At 54.6% G+C, this 18,310-nt stretch overlaps 2 protein-coding genes across 8 annotated transcripts in view; both read left to right on the top strand.

Moving 5' to 3' along the window:
• Positions 1 to 7,931, top strand: part of PEMT (phosphatidylethanolamine N-methyltransferase) — a 44,753-nt gene extending 36,822 nt beyond the window's left edge. For 5 of the 6 annotated variants that reach the window (XM_069810401.1, XM_069810403.1, XM_069810404.1 and 2 more), the window contains 4 exons: positions 660 to 771; positions 4,783 to 4,857; positions 5,649 to 5,709; positions 6,478 to 7,931. In XM_069810401.1, coding sequence (XP_069666502.1) covers positions 660 to 771; positions 4,783 to 4,857; positions 5,649 to 5,703 — 242 coding nt within the window. In that variant the 3' untranslated portion in view covers positions 5,704 to 5,709; positions 6,478 to 7,931. Of the gene's footprint in view, positions 1 to 659; positions 772 to 4,782; positions 4,858 to 5,648; positions 5,710 to 6,474 lie in introns of all 6 variants that reach the window. The other variant, XM_069810400.1, reaches the window with a different exon arrangement.
• Positions 7,932 to 16,251: 8,320 nt separating this feature from the next.
• Positions 16,252 to 18,310, top strand: RASD1 (ras related dexamethasone induced 1). Of its 2 annotated transcripts, none has more exons than XM_069810397.1 (2): positions 16,252 to 16,672; positions 17,027 to 18,310. In XM_069810397.1, exons 1-2 carry the CDS (start codon positions 16,387 to 16,389, stop codon positions 17,323 to 17,325), a joined length of 585 nt encoding a protein of 194 aa, XP_069666498.1. In that variant the 5' UTR covers positions 16,252 to 16,386; the 3' UTR covers positions 17,326 to 18,310. The 2 variants fall into 2 exon arrangements, with proteins under 2 accessions (XP_069666498.1, XP_069666497.1); XM_069810396.1 differs by having other exon boundaries at positions 16,256 to 16,672; positions 16,956 to 18,310.

Genomic DNA, 18,310 nt, shown 5'->3' with positions numbered 1-18,310 from the left:
AGGAGGGTGGAAGGATTACTCCGAGGTAGATAGGAAGCTGGTTGGATGCTGACAGTTCTGAAAGCTTTCCTCATTACAGATGACAATCACCTATTATCACCATCATGCTGATAATTGAGTGTTTTGTAGGCAGAGGTGCTATTTTCTGAAATTCTGAGAAATTCTCTGAACTGTGAGATAAAGGTGACACTGAATGAGGGCATTTGGTGGTGGCGGTCGTGATTATAACATCTCAAAACACTATTACAGTGCACTGGGCTTATTTCCCCATTAAATGAATTTGATCCTATCCACTTGCTTCCTTGTCAGGTGGCATCAGATGGGCAGTTTTCAAATGAGAAAGCCAGAATCAGCCAGTTGGGACCTTGAGAGCTGCCTCCTGATGAGGGATGTGGCTGCTGTAGCCTCATTGCAATGCACAAACCTTCCTCGTGGGCAAAGAGCCTTTCCTGGAAAAGCTGATAGATACCGAGTAAACAGCCAACCTGTTTGTTGCTGTTTTCTCAGCCTGGAAGTCAGCAGCAAAACCCCTCATTCACCTTCGCTCTGCATCCCTGGCAGGGATGCCCCATGGCACCGGGAGGGTATCGGGGTGCCAAAGCCCCGCACGACTCCCAGCTTTATGGAGCCTAACCAGAAACCCTCTATTTGCCTTGCAGGTGATTATTTTGGCATCCTGATGGAGGCAAAAGTGACCAGCTTCCCCTTCAGCATCCTGGATAATCCCATGTACTGGGGCAGCACAGCCGTCTACCTGGGCTGGTCTCTCATGTAAGTACGTGCCCCTGCAAACAGCACCGGTTGTAGGACAAGTAGAGGGGTCTGTGCTCAGCAGGGAATAAGGTGCTGGGCTGCATCAGGGGCCAAAGAAACTCTTGGTGATGGCAGTGAGCAAAAAAAAAAAGGCAGGGAAAGCGTAACATGTCCTAACTTCTTGCTTCCTGACTATTTTTGTGCGTGCAAAATCTTCTGCTATCATAAAAGACTGGCAGCATTAATTGTAGAAAAATAAATAACAGCCAAGTGCTGGGGAGAGGAAGTATCAGCAAATGCTCTGCAGCTGAATGAGGTCCTTGGCAGGCTCTGCACATGGAAAAATCAACAGTCAGGGCCGAATTCATGGTGGGTGTCACTCGGCAGGGGCAGGGCACTGATACGGGGGAATCAGTGTGACCCTGTAATTACCTCTGAAAAAAAGCAAAATAAGCTAACACACCCTTTTCCCCACTGCATGGTGATAACACTTCCGAAACACTCCTCATGTGATACAACACAGCTCAATAGCCTGCTTAGGAGGAAATGAATAGGCTGTAATTTAGCAGCAAATGAGAAATATACTCTATTCTGTGTAACAAGTTTTATGTGGTTTTCATTTAATATCGCATTTTATTTATTTGCCCAGGAGAAATAAACCCTGGCTGTGTTACATCAGGAGCCTGTAGAGCATTGTGGGCCTTTATCACTAAATACTTTCTTTGGTGCTCCTGAGTGTGACCAGCTCTCTTCTGCTTTGGTGGGAAAAACGAAGTCACCTTTTCAGCCATGTGTGCAGTGCTTTCTGGACTCTGGTAATAAGTAAATGGTAAAAGCTGATGGTTTCTCTCCTGTCTCCACTGAGACTTGCTGCTGTTCATTCTGCACTTGAAATTCCCCTCGGTGCTGTCAGGGCTGGCTACACGAGGCTGTTTGCCTTCCTGGCAGACCCACGACACTGGATGGGGTCTAAACCCCGGGAAATGGTGCACAAGAGCCAGAGCAAAGTGCAGGAGAGCCAGCCATGGGGTTGGCAGCGTGGATATTGCTGGGGAGAGTGGAGCAGAGCTGGGGCAGGATGAGCCCCCCCATACTGTACCGCAACTGGAGATGACCAGCACCACTACCCCTACAACAGCACAGAAGGAGGAATTTGACCAGGAGGAATTATAAGGAGGTTTTTATTTGTTTAAGATCAGCATCAAACTATTTCCTAGAACCTTTGCAGAACCAGCTGAACCCTTCTGAGCTGTTTCTGTCACAGAAATCCCTTCTTTGCTGCCACGAGACAGCAACCTCACACCAGGTGCATGTCGCTTGGTCTTCCACCGCAATCCTGGGCAAAAGCCACTTGAAGTGGCTCGAGACAACAGTGTGATTGCCTCCTTTTTCTCATTAAAAGGCTGCCACCATAAAGGGCAGCGAGGCATGACAAATAATTGCTGTTAACAAATTGCTGGAGCTGTGCAAAGTGGCACCAGGACACCGCCTGCCTGCCCTGGGGAAGCTCTGCACAACCCTTCATGTGGTGGTTTTGACTCTTTCTCTTCCCTGGGATCTCTGCTCAGGTTGCTGAGATTTTTGGGGGGAGTCCTAGGTCTCTTCTGAGGTCCCAGGGCTTTCAGAAGATGTTAGGTATCTGCCCTTGGAGGCCAGAGCTAACGCCCCAGCTCCGTGGCGGCGGGAGGGATGCCGGAGGAATGTGTCTGCCGTCTGGTTCTGGTCAGATCTAAAACGTAAAGCATATTTGTCCTCCCTTGGTGATGTATCACGCTCCATATTGTGGCATTGGAGCCCAAAGGATTGATTCATTTTCATCTGTAAGTGCACATACCACATAACGTAAGTGAGCCTGGCAGCACACCAGACAGCCTGCCTTCCAACTCCGGTCCAACCTTAAAAGCATCGCATGGGTCGAGAGCCGCCGTTTTCTCCCTTGCATGAAATTGCAGCTATCCCCAGCTCAACTGATGGCAGCTCTGCAGCCAAAAATGTGTCCGCCAGATACACTGGAGAAGGCACCTCTGCTGATCACCATGAAAACAGGAGCTCCAAGAGGAAAGGGCAAAGTGGGTGTTCCACGTCCAACACCCAGGACCAGTGAAGCCAGTGGGGAAGGATGCGAGCCCACGCTATTGCTCTTGCAGCAAGGGTTGGGGACGGACAGATTTCCTACCCCAGAAAAGTCCTACCAGGACCAAGAAACCTTCCTGGCTGACTCATCGTCAATGCTGCTACAACACGAGCCGTTGCCCAATAAGTAGGTCGAGCTCCTAAGAGGAGAGAAACAACTCACCCAAATGCTTCTCATCACCCGCATCGAGCAACCTCGTTTCTCCTGAAAGACAAATGGAGCATTAGCTGTTTGGGGACAGCTTTGTGTATCTCTGGTAGGAAAGTGTTTTAACTCATGGCAACAGGCTGTGTAAATCAGAGCTGGAGCCGCAGCCAAATGATGCAATTAGAGGTCTTGCTGTCAACAAACAATCATGTAAATTTGTTCTCTCTGATAGGAATCAAGGAGGAGACATGACTAAGCATGTAATAGCAGGGGGTTGGGAGAGGAAGAAGTTGCCCGATGCTTCCTAATGAGGGAAAAACTTATTGCAAAATGGAAACAGTGAAAAGGTGAAGATTTGTGTGCGTCTCTCCAAGAACTGATGTGGCCGGGCAGCACCTGACGGCAGGTCCAGCACGAGGTTTAGGTGGTTTGGTCTCTCCTCTGAAGGCACGTTTTCCTGACAGGGCTAGTCCCCTTGCACAAGGCTTGTGGGATGTTAATCCTCACCAAGGACCAGCTCAGTACTTTTTTTTGCTGACAGCCAGCTCCCTCAGAGCTGAGCTGTGACCAGCAATTAAAGGCAATCAGCAGTGTCCTAATTAAGAGCAACACTTCCAGCCGTTAGCTGGAGGTGTAGGGTGCAGAAAGGGTGTTTGCGGGGGGGCTGGTGCCTGTGGTGAGCCAGACGCAGCCACGCTTCTTGCTGGGGAGAGATGGTGCTGGGACCTCGTGGGTGCTGGGTTAGCAAGAGGGGAAGGGCTGCTGGTGTAGCCGCTCTCACCTGGGGGAATTTACACACCCCGGGATGATGTCGGCATCTGGTTTGGGGACTGTAACCCGCCCGCTGAAATCCTGGTGCCTTAGCAAAGCCCCCGCTGCCTTCGCTGGCATCTCAGACACTTTCAGGCCAAGCATCAAAGAAGTGGCCCCACGTGGGTGGTGCAGGTTTGCTGCCTACATTGACATCTCTCTTTAGACCAGGAGGTGATGGGGATTTTTTGGTCCTGATTCTTTGGCCTTGGTGCTAAAAGGAACAGCTGCTCCCGTCGCATCCCCAGCCCTCGAGGACCCGTGCCCATAACCACACGGTGCGGTGCCTGGTGACCTCTTGCTGAAGGACACCATTCATCTGGGCCTTGGGGAGGTGACGGGACATATCCCTAAGTATCTTGGTATGGGTTTAATTGTGAACTGAGCCCCCACGCACCCGGCCCTGACACAGCACCTACTCCAGCACCTTTCACAGGGCAGGCATGGATATTTCCATCCCTTTCCATCCCCAGCCCTGTGCTGGCTCAGCCACAGGTTCGATGTGTATGGTACCATACGCTGCTCCGTCTGCCAGGTGCCTCCTGCACTTTGGGTGGCCCATCTTTCGGTGCACACCAGGCATTTCCCTTATAGCGCGCTGGCTGGGAGCCACAGCCATACGTAAGCAGCTGCTCAGCTATTATTAAACAGTCTTATAATCTCAGGACTTAGCATCAAAGCAGAAGCTCTCTTAGCAGAGAGGAGCAGGGATCAGACTTAAAAGAAGTCGCCGAAGTAGGCTGTGGAAGAGTCTTTGCCAAGGAACATCTGTCTAAGGCACTTAACATTAAGTACAAAAAACCCCCACCCTTTTGTTCGCTTCTGTTTAATGAGCAAGAGAGTGCTCTCATGGAGCCCAGCGTCTCATTTCACTTTCTAAACCAGGTCTTGCATAAGCCCAGGTACTTACCTGATCTTTTCCTTCTCTTTCAAAACAGGCATGCAAGCCCAGCTGGCCTTTTGCTGACAGCTGTAGTGGCAATTTCCTACACAATCGCAATGCTGTATGAGGGGTGAGTAGCTTTGTAAAACTGGAGAGCTTCTAATTATTTCTACCAGCTTTAACTCCCGAGGTTTCGGGGAACTGCAGAAGTAGAGGTGGTTTTTTTTCCAATTAATTCAGTGGGGAGGAAGGGAAACAGAGGATTGTTTTTCAATTGTTTTGATAATGGGCAGATTCCTCTCTGAAACAATTTGCTGAGTTCTAGGAACATTTATGCATTTGTTTATTTTTTCCAAAATGAGATCTTTTTTTTTCTTTCGGGTGCCTGATTCTGTCTATACAAGAACAATAAGCAAGGCAGTGAGAGGACTCATTGTCTCATCTGAAGACACCCTGCAAAAAGAGCTTGCATTTTGTTGTTCCTCGGATGGGCTTCTCTGATATTTTGCGCAACAATAGCCCGGCAGCCCAGGATGGAGCAGCCCAGAATTATTCCGAGAAGCAGCGGTTGTACTTCAGCAGTAAAAGGTCTTTTGTGTTTGCAAGGGAGGAGGAAATGAAGAGAGCCGAGGCCGGTCTGCGTGCAGGGGGAGTCTGAGCGTGTGCTGAGCCTCATCCTGCTCGGTGCAGGGCAGGTCCCAGGTGGGAGCAGCTTGGAGCTGCTCTGTGGTCCAGAGAGACCGAGCCGAGGATTGCCATGGCACAGGAATAGTCAGACTGTGCCAACCTGTGAAGGGCAGAGTTTCTGGGCCCAAAGGAGAGCACACCGTAGTCTTGATTTTAATTCTTCCCCCCCTTCTTTTGCCCCTCTCTTGTGTCCCTGCCCCCTCTATCCCCAAATTCCCATCCTCCCAACCACAGGCCTTTCACAGAGGAAATATATCGGCAGAAACAGAAAGGAGTGAAGAACAAGTAGCGACAGGTATGTTTGCCGATCAGCATTTCGGTGAGAGGGGCTTCTTTGCTGGGCTCCCCCACCTACGAGCGCGTTAGATGGGGACGGGAGCACCACCTGCCCTCCCAGCACACCCCTGCCCAGCCCTGCCCTCCCCAGCTCCTCCAGAGCCCTTCCTGCACTTCTCAAGGGATTTGGGCTTCAAAGCTCCACAAAAACCCAGGCGGGAAGGCTTTACACGGTGGCGGTTGTGTCCGCCTCTTGGCACTCGACCAGCAACCCCCAAATTGGTTTGATTATATACTTGAGAGTCAGCATGGGGGAAAATTGCTGGAGAGCTTTGAGGCTCCAGGCTTAGTCTAAATCAGGTAGAAAAAAAGCAGCTATTGGCCATGGGGGGTGCTCCAGCGAGCGGCAGGGATGGTGCGAGAGGGCATGCGTGCCCCACCACCCCACAGGGAAATGGGGTATCCCCCCTCCAGGCTGCTCCGTGCCCCAGCCGGGACCATTCTGGATGCAGGCTTGCACCGGCTCACCCCAGAAACTCAGTCTGGGTTCGCTTTTTTGGGCCAAAAGTTTCTACAAAAGATTAAGTTCCTGCCCAGACTCCTTTCCCTAGGGTTAAATGAAACTCCCAGTGCGTCTCCCAGCTGGTGGTTGGAGAGGCTGGACGAGCACAGGGCACTGCTGAGTTTTTGGCAGTCCCGTAGCCTCTGCCATGCTGTAGATGCTAAGATGCTGTAGCACCAGTGAGGTCCCTAACAGACTCTCATCTCTTTGCCTTTTGCAAAGCAGTGTCTTGGATACCTCGGCACAGCGTGCCTCTCCAGTCCCCACGCTGTCCGATTTGCCCGTTTTCCTACTGAGATGTATCCTACTAATTAGCCCAGCAACCCTTAATGAGCCAACTGAGCACCCTGCAGTATTGGAAGCGATCAGAGGAACAGCCCAAGCGTGGCGGCACCTCCTCGCTGCAGCCCGTGGGAGCTGGAGGTCCCTGTCCCCAGGTCCTTGTCCCCATTGCCGGGTCACTGTGGCTCCTGCCACAAAGGCGATGCTCTCCCTGGAGCCACATGGTGTGGGACCTCATGACCTCTTCTCCCACACCGACTATTGGAGATCTGCAGGGAAAAAAGCAACCCAGCTCCAGCCCCAGACTGGAGGGCAAGCAGAGTTAATGATGGAGACACCGGCGGGGCTTTCGTAAGCGAGCTCTGAATACAAGGAAGCACTGGTTCCGGCTGATCCTGAAGATCATCTGAAGATGCTGCTGAAGAGCCACAGGAAGCAAACAAAAGCTCAGGCGAAGCAACGGAGAGGGCTCAGGAACCCCTGAGGCATTCAAACACGGCTGGGGAAGGAAGAGGGGAAACTGCTGCAAACTCAGCAACAACAAAAACCTGCTGCAAACCCAACAACAGACCCGCTCTTTTCTGGGAGAGGGAAACCTTCCCATCCAGAGCTGTGGTTTCCCACCTGTGCGGAGCCCTGTAGCATCTCTGCGCTATTTGCAAAGGCTCCGAGAAAGGTGACTGAAAAGCACGTAGATGTGAACGTATGACCTAAACCACCGCCCAAGGGGAATGATGGAAGGATAGCAGCAATCCCGCGGGGAAGCCCTGGCATGGAGAAGACCAAGGGGAAGAGTCAGTCCCCATCCGCACCCTGCAGATATCCCATTCCTGGCCGTGTCCGTGCCCTGGCTCCCCCTGCACCCACCCAGCCTTTCCCACTCCTTTTCCCCAGGGACCACGTGAGGGTCCTGCCTGCCTTCCCCATCACCCAGTGCCTTCCAGCTATTTTTCACTGCCTTGCAGGGGCAGTGGGTGGGAGGGAGGGAAAGGGCTGCTTCTGCTTTCCACGCTGTGCAGCAGCCAGGTACGGATCTGCCCCTCCGCCCCTGCCACCAGCCTCAGCGAGTCCCAAAGAGCCTGGTGCCGGATCCTGCCCTGAATGGGAAGATCCCAAGGGTGATGCTCCAGACCCAGGCTCAGTGTTTACAGATTCCCAGAACAGTTTGAGAAATAAGCTGTAAATGACCAAAAAAAAAGCAACGTAAAGCCCCCGGCAGTGGCGCTGGAGAAGGGAGCTGTGCTGCTGCCAGCTCCCACGCAGGCACCTCTGCAGAGGGTCCTCCCTTTTCTCAGCGTCACCTCCGCGAAACGGTCCGATTTCCTTTTGCTTTTGCATGTTGTAATTCACCTTTCAGGCATTGCTCAGCAGGAATTAAAAGCGTTGGTTTCTTTTCAGTCCAGCCTCTGTTTCCTTCGGCCCGGCTCACGGATGCTGTGTTTCACTGCTTCAGAACCATTACCCAAGGACTTTTTTATCGCCATCTCAACGACCTTCCTCTTAAAAGATTTGGGCATAGTATTTTATTTTTAGATAAGTTTCCACATCCCCTTCATGGTTAATGTTTATAGAAGGAGGCTAAAACAGCCCAGTACCCATAGCAACCAGCAAGGAGAGGACACGTTGCATTATTCAGACAATTTATGTCAGAGTTGGCAGTCCTGGCTCAAAGTCTCTGATGTAAATAAATTCAGATTTGTTGATAGGTGAAATCAGTATTTACCGAAGAGACACATGCTTGTTCAGGAAGGATTAATCTTAACGAGAACACAGCGAGGGCTGTATTCGTGCTGTCTCATTCCCAGTCTGGAGACCGTGTACGCCTTTCCCTGTCCCCGCTGCGAGGCCGGGGGGACCCCAGTTGTACCATTCCCATCCCCAGCCAGGATCAGCCCCCCTAGATGGGTGTCTGTCACCCCAATGACAGCTGCTTCCCCTTCCATGCCCACAGCATCCCAAAAGCACAGGGGTTTAGTGCTGCGCTGGGTCCGGCTTCATGGACTCCTTCCCCCTTGCTCTGCCATTTCAAACCCAACCCTTCTCACTTCCCAGCCGCTCCGTGTTGGCTTTGCATTGCACAAGGGTTTTTCTGGGGCTATGCCAGATATATCCCCATTTTTAATAGCTCTTCCCACAGCAGCCAGTGAGGATTAATGTGTCGCTGCGTTCGCAGAACTGGTTCTGGCTGCCGTAAAGCTGGAGTTTGACGTTTCAGAGGCATCTGCTCTGTTTCCTAAAGCAAAACCGAGGAGCTGGAAGGTGATATTCAAGCCCATCTTGTGGGGTCGTCGGGTGGGGGGGTTGGCTCTGGCCGGGTCCAGTCCCGGTGGTGCTGTGCTGCACACCGGTGCTGCGGGGAGGAAAAACAGAGAGACCATTATTTATATTGTTTTATAGTATTTAACAGTGAGGGACTAAGGAACTCTCCTTCGCCGGTTTTAAGGAAAAAGATGGATTCCTCTCCAATTACCTAATATTTCTAAGAATTTGAGATTACAGAGGGTGGGGATGAAACCTTCAGGCTGAGCATGAAGCATTAGTGGTGTCGGAGCTATTTCGCCCCTTCCCATCCCCAGGGCCAGTGCCTGGCTGCAGCTGGGCCGTATCCTGCATTGATGCAGGGATGGACCTCGTGGCCTCCAGGTCAGGACGGGGGACTCCTGCTGCTTCCCAAGGAGAGATCTGCACTCTCCGATCCCCAGGACCAGCTGGTTGCAGACCCGGTGCCGTGCCGGCACGGCTGGGCGCATCCCTCCGGCTCTTGGGGAGGTGTTGAGGACCAAGTGGGGGTCCCTGGAAAAGTGGTCATGGGTCCATTTTCAGAACTTCGTGGCTTAAAAAATCCAGTGTGGGGCTTGCTGGGCCCACATGAGTTTGGCAGGGTGGTTTGTTTGCGGGCTTGGGAAATGCCGCACGTGAGGCTGTGTGCAGATGCCACCGATAACACCTCCCTTGATGTTTGGGACATTTCTCCAGAGCAAACACTGAGAAAGGAGAAATTGGTTAAATCTCAACTCCTGCATGGCAGGGACGGCAGGGTCACCAAGTCCATCTCACCGCGCTGCCTCGGGTCACCCGTCCTGCTGCGCAGCCCCCGCCAGTGGCTGTGTCCACCCGGGTTTTCTGCATGTGGCCTCTTGCATGGCTCCCCAGCACGTGTCTCCCCTCCTTGAAACCACATGTAATTTTTGGTGGGGTGGGGGGATCCCCCATACAAAGCCAAATGGCCCCAGCGACAGCCACGCGATGCAGGGCCAGCTCCACGCTGGTGGGATACTTCACCCAGGGATGCTTTGGGAGATGGAGGCTACATCTTGAGGTCCTTTCCTTTGAAGGCGACCTGATGGCGGGGACATCTAGAACCGGGGACACATCCCCAAAAGCTCTGCTCTCCATTGTGACTACCCGTAATCCCATGCCTGTGTTTGCTTTCATCCAGCGGAGCTGCACTGCCTTCACCCAGGGGAGGGATGGCCACTGGCCCTTAGGTGGCAAACACACACGATTAGCCAGGAACAGAGAATAAACACATGGTGCAATCAAGGCAGCACATGTCACATCGATGGAGCGATGGAGAAGTCACGATTCTCATCGGGCTCCTGCCAGGCCTGGCTTGCTGAGTCTGCACTTTTGCTATTTGGGAAGATGGAGGGAAATGGGGGGCTCAGGGCTCTGGAGGTGGTTCCTGCCCCCATCCCGATGCTGAGGTTGATCCTCCGCCTGGCCGTTCGGTGGGCAGGGGAGGTGTGCTTCTCTGCCAGCAGTTGGGATTTGATGCAAATAAAAAAGATGAGCTTTGAGCGCGGGCGGTACAGGGGCTTTCAGGAGCAGTTTGGGTACCGACTACTTTATCAGAGACCCCTTAATCCAGAGAAGGCAGACGGGGGACATGGCAGGACTTATCTTTACAGGGGAATAAACCAGTCTCCTCTATCCCCACTGCGTAGGGAAAGCAGTCTGGGCTTTAAATGGTCACAAAAAAATGTGATGGGAAGAACGCCCTGGTGGGAAGCTATTTCCAAGTGGGAAACCACCAGTGTTGGACCCCAAACAAATGCCTGGGGCAGGACCAGGATCCGTCCCGCCTTGGCAGAGCTGGGGTTGAGCCGCATGGGCACCGCTGGCAGTGTCCTGCTCTGGGGTCTGCGGATGCAGGCAACCCCCGTCTCGTGGGTGCCCAGGGGATGCTTCAAAATGAGCCCCAGCACCAGGAGAGCACCAGCACCCTGCCCTCCGCATCAATCCTGCCAGGGACAGCATGGAAACGTCATCCAACCCACCCCGGCCCACCTCCGCCCTCCACCCCAGGGGCCTTTACGCACAGAGCTCCCACCATGTGCCAGAGGACAAGTTACGAGGCTGTTTTCTTTAATTTGCACACTAAAAAGCTGCCCCGCGACAGCCCGGTGAGCTGGCCACGCTGCGCTGCATCCTCCTTGGATCTTATTTCAAAAAAAAAATCTGAGGAATGTGCTGCTTTTTCCATGTTGTGTTTTCTTCAGAGGGGAATTGCTTACGGAGCGCGGCTCCTTTCTGAATCAGGATCGCAGGAGGGAGGCAGAGCCCCCGGGAAGGAGAAGTTGGGGCCAGGCTCTGCCTGCAGTTCTGCTTTGCTGCTGCACCAGGGCTGAGCATTTGCGAGAGCCTCGAGGGTCCTCAATTTGGGCACTGGCACCGAGCAGGGCTCAGCCCTCATCCAGCTCAACCCTCCCCAACCTCAACACCTCCACTCGCAGCCTCAAACCCTGCGCTGGCCTCAGCACCCTCCGGTCCCCACAGCCGAAGCAGAGAGGGCAGATGCGGGACCTAGACACGAAACACCTCCAGGCTCCGAGCCTTCAGCACCAGCTGCCCATCCCTCTGCCAGCTCCAGCCTGTCACTGCCCGGCCGGCTCCCTGCCTCCTCTTGGGCTTTTATATACCTATAACCCTGGCAGCCATCGCTATTTCCATGGGAACACTCCTGAAATCTGTAACAATGCGTCTGCTGGGGACACCAAGCCTCCCTCTCTCCCGTGCCTTATATTCCAAGCCCAGTTGCTGCCCGTCTCCAGTTACAGGTGACATTTCTCTCTAATCCCAGGGAGGCTGCCGCTCTTTGGAAAGGAGCAGAAGGTGCCGGAGTTTGGGGACACGTCCAGGACACACAAACGCCTTTGTCCATACCGGATGCTGGCGGGATGCTGCTGTCTCCGAGCAAACCGCAGGCGAGCGGATGGCATAAGATGGGATGAAAACTGGGAGCAGAGGATTCCCAGGGTGCCCCCAGCTCGGGGAACCCCAGTTCTGCTCTGTACAGAGCTCTTGACCCAGCTGTGCCGCGTGGTTATCGACGATGAGTTAATGTCACCTTGGTGAACTTGGAAGGAAGATGTTTCCATGGTGGGAGAGTGGGGCACCATCCCCAGGGCAGCCGGGCGGCGAAGCCAAGTCTCCTTGTGGAGCGGTGCCACCGAAACCCCAGGTCTCACCATGTGTTCAGCCATCCAGAACACGTTTGCGCTGCCGGTAAGGAAAGCAGCAGCACCAAGCGATCTGCCGGAGCGTGCCGCTTCCCGGCTTTGTACCGCAATACGGGCATTTAGCCCCTGCCGTGGGTTTTTGGCAAGTTTATCACAGCAAGCACACACCAAAGATGGGAGAAGGGGAATAGATACAGAAAGTCTGGAGACCACGGCATGGCACAAGCCTGCTTCGGGAACTGCATCTCACCGGCCACAGGGATGGTGTCTCTAAGGGAGCTCTCACCACCCCTTGCCTGGATGACTCAAGGAATTGGGGATTTGAGACATGTCTCAGGCTTTCAAATTCTCTGTTAATCAAATCCCAAATGCTAAAAGGAATCAAGAGACATGAAAAGTGTTGCTAAAGAAGTAGGGGGCGGGGGAAGGAAACAAATAAACCCACCCCCCCTGGTCCCCAGTGGCAGAGCAGCCTGCTTCTGCATCATATCTCATCTGGGAAAAATTATATGTTGTGAATTACGTGCTTCTTTTGAAAAGCCTTAAAGGAGATTTAATAAAATGAGACAAGCTAATAATATAGGGAATGAATAGCAACCCTGGATGCTGCATCTTGATTTAATCAGATGCTTTTCCCCAGGGGGACAAGCAAGAGCTCTAGCTAAAGCCTCCCTTCCCTTCCCTACCCAGCTGCTCCCTTCTTCCTCCATCCCCCCGCTCCTCCCATCCCAGGGAGCAGCCAGGGCAGGATTTGGGGTCCCACAAGACCCCGCTATTCACCAGCAGCTGCTGGGAAACGCACAGCCCACGCTGTGGTTATTTGTGAGTGGGCTAATGAGCAGCACACTGGGGTGCTGTACACCAAAGAGAGAGAGGGTCCCTGTCTGAAGAACAAGTCCCTGTCCTGGGGGGAAAAAAGCAGGAATAGGGAAGCCAGGAAAGCCTGGCTGGGGAGCTGGCTTGGCTCCATGTGCGTACCCGCAAAGCCCTGCTCCGGAGCCAGGGAATGCCATGTGCAGGGGACAAGCCCTTGGTAGGACGTGAAACATCTTAACGCAACGATAAGGAGCTCATGTTGGATGTGGTCCTGTCTGTGGCCTGGGAGATGCCTTGGGGTCTGCGTGTGCTGGGGTGGGAAAGGCACAAGCGGCTGTTCCAGTCTTGACTTTTCACCACTTAGACCCGTAGGATGCAGCCGGGAACCGAGGCCGGCTCGACCCTGGGGTGATGATACTTCCCGGCTCTGCAGCGCACTCAGAAATCAAAGTCATGTTCTGATGTAATCGTTCTTTTCCGAGTATCCCCCCACTCGCCTGTCCCTGGGCTGGGTAGCGCGATGCACGCTTCTGCCTCCTGGTACATTTTGCTTCCTACATTTTTGCAGAGGCTGGTGGTGCTGCGAGCTCTATTTTGCTGCTTGCACAGTTCGTCCAAGCCGGACCCTGGGGAGCCGCATGTTCTGTTGCCGGGATGTTTGTGTGACTTTCGTGGAATTTTCTTTCTTCACCCACTCACTCACAGCGGCCGGGCAGGTTTTGTTCGTTGGCAGGTGGCTGGTAAACCCAGGAGGGAGCAAACAGGGAAAGAAATAGCAAGAAACAGGGGATTGATCTGTGCCAAAGATGTTTGATTCCATTAAAGGTGTCTGCAGTCACTGGGTTTTGTGCACGGCAACCTGCCTGCGGCTCTTGCTGTACCGAGCTGCTGCGTGAGCAAGCAAAGAGCTTGTATCCTCCAAAACTGGGCAAGGAGCAAAACACCCCACAAATGGCAAGATCAAACTCTGCGCAGGTGGTATGGCAGCCGTGGGGCAAAACGCTATTTTAACTGCCCCTGTTCAAGACTCGGGCTATTTGCAGTCAGGTCAGAAATAGGTAGTGATTTTTAACAGAGTCATAACCGTGGGAAGGCTTTTGCCTCGCAGCGAGGTGGTTCCTTTATCATCAATCACTGGCAGCTGTCTCGCAGCAAACGTGCTCTGCTTCACCAGGAGATGAGTTTCTAGATGATCTTGGGGGACTCAGCCTAATGCCTCGTAATGCTCTTCTCAGGCTCTGCGTGACTCTGCGAGGAGCTGGGCTCTGGCACAGCGCAGGCAGTGCCCACGTCCTCTCCCCAGGAGCTTCTGCAGCCATCACATCTCTTCCACCAGCCCGGGATCCCTGTCCTTGATCCCAAGGGGTCCCTAGTAGGGTGGCTCTGCTTGCACCCTGCACCCCTGAGCTGAGCCAAGCCCTTGGGACCCCGGCGGCACATCTGCCTCGTGGTGTGCTCTGCCTTTGCTGTCACCAAAGAGCCTTTTGGAGGGAGCAAATGGATTTTCCATTACTGAAGCCTGTTAACCTAAGAGAAGGCTTCAAGCAGGCTATTTTTACCCATTCCTGGCACTATTAATAGTTGTATGGTTAACAACAAACACCAATCATAGAATCATAGAATAGTTTGGGTTGGAAGGGACCTTTAAAGGTCATCTAGTCCAACCAAATCGAGATATTTGATTTGTCTGTCCCCCAGAGGTTGGCACTTCCTATTCCCCTCGTTGTTTTCCATCAACCTCTTCAATTTAATGATCTTTTTGTTATTTTGGGGTGATACATTTGTGCTCTGTAATCGGCTATTAAACCTCTTCACTGTCTGGCACACAGATCAATAAACATGGGAAACCGTCCCACTTTCTCTCCCTAAAGTGTCCTTGTGCCTCTGCTGCCGGGCAGGATGTTTCCTTGCAGGCAGGGATGGGGCTGCAAGGGGCTGTTTAAATCGCTGCTCCCTCCCACCCTGCAGGCAACTGCAATTTCTCCGTAAACCTTTGGATAGCGTTTAAATTAATGTCCAAGTGCGCGACCACACTCGAGGGAGATGAAAAGCTCAGCAGCAGCCGTTTCTCAAGCAGTGCTGATGCACCGCGCTCCACACATTCGTGTGTTCTAGCTGTCCCTCTCGGTGTTGTAGGTGAAGCTTCTGCTATCCTGAATGTTATTTAAGCATCACCTTTTGCTAAGTTTTTTTGGTAATAGATCCTCACAGGTGTTTTTAAGTCAGACCTTCTCATCAGCCTGATGTGAAAGAGGAATTTGGCTTTTCCCGGGCCCCGTCCCTCACTCGTGGACGGCACAGAAATCCCTCAGCAACACCAACGCTCCCATTTCCCTGAGGACTATTGCCCGGCTGCTCAGGGAGATGCTGGGACAGCCAAGCCACGCTACAGCCCTGCTGTGTCCGGGGTGAGGGGGACGCTGCCTTGGATGGCCCTCACACCCAGCTCCAGCAAAACCCCCCAACACAACACCCGACCAGATTCAGGCCCCCTGCCCTCCTCGGGAGCATCCCTGCTGCCTTGCGCTGCGCCTGCATCCCTCCGAGCATCCTTCCTCCTCCTCCTCCTCCTCCTGGCAGCCCCCCCCCAGGGGCTGCAGAGCCCTGTGCTGCTGCTCATGTCCCCAGGCTGAGCTTCGCCCAGCCCTACCCGGGGCAGCACCGCGGGTGCCCTGCCTGCCCTGCCCGCCCTGCCTGCCCTGCCCGCGCTGCCCGCGCGGCGCGCGCTGCCTGCCGCGCCCTTGCCTGCCCCCTAGCGGGGGGACTCGGAGCTGCAACGCGCTCGGCGCCCCGGGGCTGGGGTCGGGGCTGGGGTCGGGACTGGGGTCGGGACTGGGGTCGGGACTGGGGTCGGGGCTGGGGTCGGGGGCACCGGGAGAGGGAGGGAGATTTTTCGCTGCGCCTCTCCCCTGCCCCGAGTCCCGGAGGACCAGACGTAAAGGTTGTTTTTGGTTTTTTTGTCGGGCGGGGGGTCCGCACACCCGTTTTTGCACCCGGAGCGAGTGTAAAAACGGCGTAAAAGGACGTCGGGGAGCAGGCTGGGAAACCCCTGTACCCCCCCACCACCACCCCTGCCCCGGGTAACTGAGCCCGGGCAGGGCGGTCGGCAAAGGGGTCCCGCTTAGGGTAAGGGGGGTGGTCGGACCCCCGCTGTAGGGCGTGCGGGGCCCCCGGGAACCCCGAGCCGGTTGCAAAGCTCCGGGAACCCAGCCCGGACTGCGAACGGGGACAGATGGAAAGCCCCGAATTCCTGGGCTGAGCTTGCAAAGGGATCGGCTTTGCAAACGGGACCGGGAGTGCGGAGCCGGGGCTGCGGCGGGGGAACGGGCCGGGCGCGGAGCCGCGCACTGACTCAGCCGCCGCCGCCGCCGCCGCCGCCGCCCCGGGCCGTGACGCGCCGAGGGGCGGTCGCTGCCTCCTCCATATAACGCGGCGGCGGCTGCGACCGTGCAGAGCTCACAGCGGCCCTTTCCTGCGAGGGGAGAGGGGCTGAGCAGCCGGGCTTGACACATCGCCTTCCTCGTCCTCCTCTTCCTCGTTCCTCTCGGCGCCAGCTGCGCTTTCGCCGGCTTCAATGAAACTGGCAGCGATGATCAAGAAGATGTGTCCCAGCGAGGCCGAGCTGAGCATCCCCGCCAAGAACTGCTACCGCATGGTCATCCTGGGCTCCTCCAAGGTGGGCAAGACGGCCATCGTCTCGCGCTTCCTCACCGGCCGCTTCGAGGAGCAATACACGCCCACCATCGAGGACTTCCACCGCAAGTTCTACAGCATCCGCGGTGAGGTCTACCAGCTCGACATCCTGGACACATCGGGCAACCACCCCTTCCCAGCCATGCGTCGTCTCTCTATCCTCACAGGTACTTGGCTGGGGAGCGCCAGGAGGAAGGGGGGGGGGTTCCTTTGCCAGATCTCAGGTGCTCCTGCCCAATTTGGGGATGTTTTTCCAGTCCCGGGAGGAGGGAGGTGGGCTTTTGTGTGTGCGTGGGGTGGGCGACTTTGCTCCCTGCACAGGGTGGACAGGAGGATGCCAGACCCAGATGCTGCCCAGTCCTTCCCTCCCCGAGTCTCTCTATGACTTAGGCAGCAGTCTCTGCGTGTCCCCGTTCCTGCAGCCATCTCACGGTCCCTCTTTGTCCCCAGGAGACGTGTTCATCCTCGTGTTCAGCCTGGACAACCGGGACTCCTTTGAGGAGGTGCAGCGCCTGAAGCAGCAAATCCTGGAGACCAAGTCGTGCCTGAAGAACAAAACCAAGGAGAACATAGAGGTGCCCCTGGTCATCTGCGGCAACAAGGGCGACCGGGACTTTTACCGAGAGGTGCAACCCCAGGAGATCGAGGAGCTGGTGGGAGGGGACCCCAAAAAATGCGCCTACTTCGAAATCTCGGCCAAGAAGAACAGCAGCCTGGACCAGATGTTCCAGGCACTCTTCGCCATGGCCAAACTGCCCAGCGAGATGAGCCCCGATCTGCACCGCAAGGTCTCGGTCCAGTACTGCGATATCCTGCATAAGAAGGCACTGAAAGGCAAAAAGCTGCTGAAAGAGGGGGGCCGGGGCAGCACGGAGGAGGCGTACGGCATCGTGGCCCCCTTCGCCCGGCGACCCAGCGTCCACAGCGACCTCATGTATATCCGGGAGAAAGCCATCGGCGGCGGGCATGGCAAGGAGAAGGACCGCTGCGTGATCAGCTAGGAGCCCCCGCTCGCCCCGCGACGGGAAGGAAGGAAGGAAAGAAGGGAGGGGGGAAAGATGCTCATTTCCGAATTGACTTTGGGCAGGCAGGAGGTTGGGCAGGCACCCACCCGGGGCAGAGAGGGGGTCACCTCTTCCCCAGCCTCCCTCCTCCCGAGGGATCGCTTTCATCGGCTCCCTCCCCGGGGGTGAATTTTGGGAGCGAGGGATGCGAAGGGGGAGGCTTTGGAGGGGAGAAGGGGGGTGTTGCTGGGACCAGCCTCCTCCGGGCAGAGAGATGGGGAAAGGGTGAGCTGCTGGGCAGCCAGGTGGGAGGATGAGTGTGGAGGGCACGGAGTTTGGCGTTTCTTTCCCTCCCGAACCACCCAGCCTCAGGCACTGCCTTCAGGAGAGAGGGCAGAGGCCTGCCAGCGCCTGCTTGGGGCTTTGGGCTTGTTTTTTTTGTTGTTTGTTTGTTTGTTTTTTTAACTTGAGAAGCTGTGCACGGACTCCGGCTCTGTGTTGTGTGTTCGTCTGTGTTTGCAAAACACGTGCAGAAGACACTCCTAAGCTGTTGCAAAGACATTGCAAAGTTACAGCCCTGATGGACCAAAAAAATGACTCTTGTTTACATTTGTCTTGTCTGATTTACAAGATCTGGGGAGGGTGGGGGGAGCGGGAAGGGTTTTTTAAATAAAATAATAGGCACTTTATGTAGGTATGGTTAGTCATTGACATGAACAAAAAAATCTTCAAGTGTTTCTACTGTGGGTGAAACTTGATGTTTTATTTTTTCTACAAATTAATAAAATCTTTTTAAAACGA

Source organism: Haliaeetus albicilla, chromosome 22 (genome assembly GCF_947461875.1).
Source record: "Haliaeetus albicilla chromosome 22, bHalAlb1.1, whole genome shotgun sequence".
NCBI lineage: Eukaryota > Metazoa > Chordata > Aves > Accipitriformes > Accipitridae > Haliaeetus > Haliaeetus albicilla.
This window is presented reverse-complemented; position numbering and strand designations above follow the sequence as displayed.

What these genes read in the sequence shown, in the direction of transcription:
- RASD1 (XM_069810396.1), top strand. Translation starts at nt 16,387, where the DNA reads ATGAAACTGGCAGCGATGATCAAGAAGATGTGTCCCAGCGAGGCCGAG. An exon ending in TCGTCTCTCTATCCTCACAG is followed by an intron (nt 16,673 to 16,955) that starts GTACTTGGCTGG and finishes CTTTGTCCCCAG; the next exon opens with GAGACGTGTTCATCCTCGTG.